The sequence below is a fragment of the Vulpes lagopus genome, chromosome 3 (assembly GCF_018345385.1).
Source record: "Vulpes lagopus strain Blue_001 chromosome 3, ASM1834538v1, whole genome shotgun sequence".
NCBI lineage: Eukaryota > Metazoa > Chordata > Mammalia > Carnivora > Canidae > Vulpes > Vulpes lagopus.
The window spans coordinates 99,512,143-99,519,122 of record NC_054826.1 but is presented as its reverse complement, the minus strand read 5'-3'; the positions used below and the strand labels follow the sequence as shown (position 1 = coordinate 99,519,122).

Here is a 6,980-nt window from a genome sequence, read left to right as displayed (position 1 = left end):
CTCAGCTGATACAGAAGATGTAGGAAAGCGGTTCTAAAGGATGGAAAAGGCAAAGAAATAGATTCTCCTCCAGAGCCGCCCAAAGGAACCAGCCCAGGTGGACTCCTAACTTAAAATCCTAAAATAACAAGTTTGTGTTGCTTTAAGCCTTTTAATTTCGGGGTAATTTGTTTAGGGCAATGGAAAACCGCCTGAATTCTTGTGTTATGGTGAAGATAAAGGCTGCAAGGCCATGCGGCAATTGGCAGAGCTGGGGAAAACCTGGGTCTGGTGCGTCCAGCTCCAGATTGCCACCTGGCCTTCCCGATTGATGGGAAGGGCTAAGGCCTGAGGCTCAGCCACTCCTCAGCCGGCGGTCCCTTTAAGGACTGGGCGGGGGCGGGGCCCGCAGTTGCCTGGAGACCTGCCCGAGTCTGGACGCTCCGAGTTCCGCGCTGCACCTCCCAGCCGAGGTCTGGCAGCCAGGTGAGTGCCCTGCCGGTGGTCCTGCGTGCGCCACTACAGACGTGACGGCCAGGTCCGGCTCTTCTTTAGCCAGGCGGACGCAGCCCCAGGGGCCTGAGCGGGTGCGGTGGGCGGGAGGTGTGGGGCACCCCAAGGGCCCGAGCAGGTGCGGGCACCCCAGACTCAGAGAACGAGCGCTCCTTTTTCGCTGCCTGATGAAGGATAAATCACGATAATACGACTTCACACCAGGGAGAACAGAACATCAAAGTTAGTGGGAAAAATGCCAGGAGAAACAAGATTTGCCTTATTTGTAGGTCGGAATTCATTGACAGGACCAGAAAGCCTATCTATAGCAAAGACTCACCTGGGCCTCCCTGGAGAGAATAATGGGGCTTTGAAAGAAAGAAAAACAGGATCATGTTGGTGAGAGCAACCCCGGGTGGGTTGAGGTGGCAGGTGGGGTGTCCGAAGGATACCATCCAAGCAGTGAAGGGTATGGGGAGCTCACTGCACCCCTCAGGGTGTGAGGGGAGACTAGACCTTCACCCCAGGACTCATCTGTGTCCTGCTTGTTGGACTGCGTATGATCCTTTCAATGGGGCCAGTTTGGGGGGCCATGAAAACTATGGCTTTGGGGATCTGCCCCCCAGTTCTATGACTTTGGGCAAACATCATGCCATTTGTTTTCTGGCATGGGAGGCACTCAGTCTGGCATAGGGATTAGGCAGTCAATGACTTTAAGTTCAAAAACAGGAAAGTGACATAAGAATCACTCCATCGGGGGATCCCTGGGTGGCTCAGCAGTTTAGAGCCTGCCTCTGGCCCAGGACGCGATCCTGGAGTCCCGGAGTTGAGTCCCGTGTCTGGCTCCCAGCATGGAGACTGCTTCTCCCTCCTCCTGTGTCTCTGCCTCTCTCTCTCTATGTCTATCATGAATAAATAAGTAAAAAAATCTTTAAAAAAAAATCACTCCATCGTTGATAGTGTGTTCCATACTTTTGGGGGTTTCTTGTGCATCACTTCATGTAATTCTTTTTTTATTTTTTTTTATTTTTTATTTTATTATTTATGATAGTCACAGAGAGAGAGAGAGAGAGAGGCAGAGACATAGGCAGAGGGAGAAGCAGGCTCCATGCACCGGGAGCCTGATGTGGGATTCGATCCTGGGTCTCCAGGATCGTGCCCTGCGCCAAAGGCAGGCGCCAAACCGCTGCGCCACCCAGGGATCCCTGTAATTCTTTTTTTAGATTTTATTTATTTATTCATGACAGAGAGACAGAGACAAAGGCAGAGGGAGAAGCAGGCTCCATGCAGGAAGCCTGACGTGGGACTCGATCCCAGGTCTCCAGGATCAGGCCCTGGGCTGAAAGCAGCGCTAAACCACTGAGTCACCTGGGCTGCCCTGGTGCTGTTCTTTCTATTTGATATCTGAAGCAGAAGGAGATTAACCTCAAGAACACACAGCTGGTAAGGTGCAACGCAGGAGCCTGAATCCAGCTCTTAAGCACTCAGTCCTGCAGATGTAGTGAGAGATGGGCTTTTAAAGTATAAATTTGCGACATGAGGCCATAGGGATTGAGCAGCTAGCTATTTCTCATGTGTTAGCTTACCTTCTTGCTGAAACACTATTTTAAAAGAAATGGTAAGTGGCGGTTCCAGTTTTTTAAAGAGTTTTAGGGACAACCAAGGAGATATTTTTATAAACTGGTGGTACTTGATAGTTGTAATTTTTCAAGCTTTGGGAGGAGAACGATCATGACATTGGGTTGTAAAGCTAGAAGTTTAACTACAAGTGAAACCTGCAAGTATTTAGAGAGGTAATTTTTATTTTTCAGGTGAAACTGATCAGCACCTTGAAACAGTAAAGTAAACTTTAGGACTTCTAAAGACAATGGTGAAAGAAAAGAAAAGAGCAGACAAAAAGGGGGATAAGTCTGCCCGCTCTCCCTCCTCTCTCTCTGATTATCCAGACTTTGCCAAACAAGATGGCAACACACCTAGACAGGAAATGTCCCCTGGTGCTGTCCCAACATTGGACATACAACTCAGTGAATTGATGCCCCGAAAAGAGTCCAAATATGATGAGCAGCAGGATGAAGATGCCACTCAGTATGAAGAACCCATTCTCACCAAACTCATAGTTGAAAGGTGATTTTAATGGGCTGCATCTTCCATGTTCTCCTTTCTACCACTTTGATGCTCTCTGTTCTCTCTCTCCCCGCAATCTCATACTTTGGCTTTCCCTGCCCCTTTCCTCCCTAGATGATTGTAAACATCTAGGTCTCCCTCCTGGAGTTTGAGGTTCAAATTCTTAACTTCCTACTGGTCATCGTCCACTGGTCATCAAACCCCCTGTGTCCAAAAGCAAAGACTGCAGGACTTGAAATGAGATCTGGATTAGAGTCACCTCTGCAACATCAGCACCATCATTGAACTTTTTCTAAGCCTCAGGTTCTTTTTTTTTTTTTTAAGATTTTATTTATTATTCATGAGAGGCAGAGACATAGGCAGAGGGAGAAGCAGGTTCCCCATGGGGAGCCCAATACGGGACTCTATCCCAGGACCCCGGGATTACGACCTGAGCCAAAGGCAGATGCTCAACCCTGGGCCACCCAGGCGCCCCTAGTCTCAGGTTCTTAACTGAGGAAAATACACTCATAGAAGTTTCCTCTACATGTTGCTACATTTCTTCCAGCCATTGGCTTCTCCACTGCCCTCTGCTGATTTCTTCCTCCCTCTCCAGGCTGTCCTCCTCCTCTCCTGTGTTTGTGTATTTCTTTTTCCTCTATGCTCACTCCACATCCTCATGACCTCTTGACTGTTGGATTCATTTCATAAAGATTTCCCTGCTTTCAGGCTCCTCCTGAGCCTCTTATAGAGATTTGCCTTCTTAATTGTTTACATCGCTCCCTGGATTAGTTATCTGTCCTATTAAGTCAGCTCGTGATAATTAAGACAAATATTATCTCACACAGTTTATGAGGGTCAAGAATCTGGAAGCAACTTTTAGCTGGGTAGTATTGGGTTAGGATTTCTGGAGGTTCAGCCAAGATGCAAATCTAGACTACCATCACCTAAAGGCATGGCCGACTGTTCCATCCGCTTTCACAGCGGCTTCCTGGCATGGCTGTTGGTGGGAGGCCTCAGCCCCTCATCACACAGACTCCCTCACAGGGCTACTTGGGTGTCCTCATCACCAGGCAGCTGGCTTCCCCAGACAGTAATCCAAGAGAGAGCAAGAGTGGAAGCCACATGTCTTTTATGACCTGATCTCAGATATCCCTCTGTCATTTCTGTAACACTGTAGTGGGCCCCACAGGCCAGTCCTCTTCAAAGTGGGCAAGGCTTCCAGAAAGATATTGAGTACTGGGAGGTGAGAATCACTGGGAACCATTTTGAAGCTGGCTACCACACCCTTAGAAACTTTTGATTCCTTTCCATTATCTACAGAATAAACCTCCCAGCCTGATGCCCTGACTTCAGCCTGCCTCTCTCTTCTCAAACTCTAGAGCCCAGCTAGCCGCCTCCCCACAATACCATTTGTATTTTTACCTTTTGTTTGCAAAGATAGCTTTGCTGGAGTGTTTGTCCCATGTTTCTGAATGACCAAATCCCATCTACTCCTCTGTTCCAGACTTTTCCTGTGCTTCTTCCCAATAGAAAGTGATTTTGCTCAAAACTGCTTTCATCATACTTATCACTTTCTATTACGTGTATTAGCATGTATTCCTTCCTACTACACACATATATAATGTGTATAAATTACTTAATCTGTTTCCAGGTCTCAGCTTCTCCACCAGGTGGAAAATTCAGTCCCAGCAGAGACCCAAGAATATCAGACCTTAAGTCTAGTGGGTACTTGGTCAAGATTTATCACTTGAATGATATTAGTGGTCACTTTTATTTTTATTTCTTAGTTGAAATATGGTCATACAGTGTTACATTAGTTTCAAGTGTACAACACAGTGATTCAACAACCCTGTACATTATGCTCTGCTCCCACAAGGGTAGCTATGATGTGTCACCATACTGCCCTGTTGCCACGCTGTTGACTATTCCCGATGCTGTGCCTTTTATTTCCGGGACTCACTCCATAGCTGGAAGCTTGTATCTGTCTCTCCCCTTCACCCATGTTGTCCAACTTCCCCTCCTTTCTTCTGCTCTGGTAACCATCAGTTGTCTGTATTCATGGGTCTGTTTTTTTGCTTTTCATTTGTTTTTTAGATTCTACCTAGAAGTGAAATCGGATATTTGTCTTTATCTGACTTATTTCACTTATAGTACTCTCTAGGTCCATCTATATTGTTGCAAAAGGCAACATTCCATTGTATAGATGTGTATGTATTTATGTATATACCACATTTTCTTTTTTCATTCATCTATGGATGGACACTTGGGTTGCTTCTAAATCTTGGCTCTTGTAAGTAATGATGCAATAAACATGGGGTGCATTTATCTTTTCAAATTAGTGTTTTCATTTCCTTTGAGCAAGTATCCAGTGGTGGAATTGTTGGATCATATGGTATTTCAACTTTTAATTTTTTGAGGTATCTTCATATGGTTTTTCAGGGTGGCTGCACCAATTTATATTCCCACCAACAGTGCACAAGGGTTCCTTTTTCTCCACATCCTTACCAATACTTGTGTCTTGGGTTTTTTTTGTTTTTGGGTTTTTTGTTTTTTTTTTTTGAGTCTAGCTATTCTGACAGATATGAGATGGTATCTCACTGTGATTTTGATTTGCATTTCCCTGATGACAAGTGATGTTGAGCATCTTCCCATGCATCTGTTGGCCATCTGCATGTCTTATTTGGAAAAATGTGTATTCAGGTCCCCTGCCCATTTTTTATTTTTATTTATTTTTAATTTTTTTAAAAAAAATTTATTTATTTATGATAGTCACACACACAGAGAGAGGAGAGAATGAGAGAGAGAGAGAGAGAGAGAGAGATTGAGGCAGAGACACAGGCAGAGGGAGAAGCAGGCTCCATGCACTGGGAGCCCGATGTGGGACTCAATCCCGGGTCTTCAGGATCGCGCCCTGGGCCAAAGGCAGGCGCTAAATCGCTGCGCCACCCAGGGATCCCCGCTGCCCATTTTTTAATGGGCTCATTTGTATCTTCGGTGTTGAGTTGTATAAATTTTTAATATATTTTATAAGTTAGCCCCTTATTGGATATATCATTTGCAAATATCTTCAGTAGGTTGCCTTGTTTTGTTGATGGTTTCCTTTGCTATGCAAAAGCTTTTTATTTTGATGTAATCCCAACAACTAATTTTCACTTTTGTTTCCCTTGCCTGAGGAGTCCTATCTAGAAAAATGTTGGTATGGCTGATAACAAAGAAATTACTCCCTGTGTTTTCTTCTAGGAGTTTTATGGTTTCAGGTCTCACATTTAGATCTTTAATCCATTTTGAGTCTGTTTTTGTGTATGGTGTAGGAAAGTGGTCCAGTTTCATTCTTCTGCATGAAACTATCCAGTTTTCTCAACACCATTTATTGAGAGACCACCTTATTCCCATTGTATATTCTTGCCTCTTTTGTTGTAGATTAATTGACCATATAAGTTGGGTTTACTGGGCGTCTATTCTGTTCCACTGATCCATGTGTCTATTTTTTTCCCAGTACCATATTGTTTAGATTACTACAGCTTTGTAGTATATCTTAGAATCTGGGATTATAATGCCTCCAGTTTAATTCCTCTTTCTCAATATTGCTTTGGCTATTCAGTATCTTTCATGGTTCCACACAAATCTTAATATCATTTGTTCTAGTTCTATGGAAAATGCTGTTGGCAATTTGATAGGGATTTCATTGAATCCGTAGATTGCTTTGGGTAGTATAGACATTTTAACAATATTCTCACAATGAATGAGCATGGAATATCTTTCCATTTGTTTGTATTGCCTTCAATTTCTTTCATCCATGCTTTATGGTTTTTGAGAGTACAGGTCTTTCACAACCCAGGTTGAGTTCTTAATTGCTCTTTCTGCTATTATTAGTGTATGGAAGTGTGACCAATTTCTGTCAGCAGCCGTTTATTAATGAGCTACCACGGACCAGCTCTGGGTTGAGCACTATAGAAGGATATTAAAAAGTAGGAAATATGGTCTATGTAGGCAGCACATAATTATATTCTACATTGTGCTCTTTCTAGAAAAACTCAGCTGAGTGTCAGCAGTATGCTCTTAGTTGAGGGAAGGTGGAGCCTGGGGTTACCCTGTTGTGGGAACCATAGGAGTTGAATATCCTGACATCAGGGTGGTCCGGATCCAGGCCAGGAGCACCTGGAGACATATATGTGGTTTGGGAGTGAGGGGAGGTGTCTATACCATTGAATGGTATATGGCTTCTTTAAAAAAAATCCCTGAGGGACGCCTAGGTGGCTCAGGTGGTTAAGCGACTCCCTTTGGCTCAGGTCATGATCCCTGGATCCTGGGATCAAGCCCCGTGTTGGGCTCCCTGCGCAGCGAGGAGTCTGCTTTTCTCTTTCCTTCTCCCACCAGCTCATGTGCACACACGCGCTCGCTCT

General features: G+C 44.7%; 1 protein-coding gene across 1 annotated transcript in view; it reads left to right on the top strand.

The window, feature by feature from the left end:
- Positions 1 to 2,311: 2,311 nt before the first annotated feature.
- LOC121487962 (radial spoke head 10 homolog B-like) overlaps positions 2,312 to 6,980 on the top strand; it is a 58,624-nt gene continuing 53,955 nt past the window's right edge. Inside the window, exon 1 of the mRNA XM_041750106.1 lies at positions 2,312 to 2,595. Coding sequence (XP_041606040.1) covers positions 2,339 to 2,595 — 257 coding nt within the window. The 5' untranslated portion in view covers positions 2,312 to 2,338. The remainder of the gene's footprint in view (positions 2,596 to 6,980) is intronic.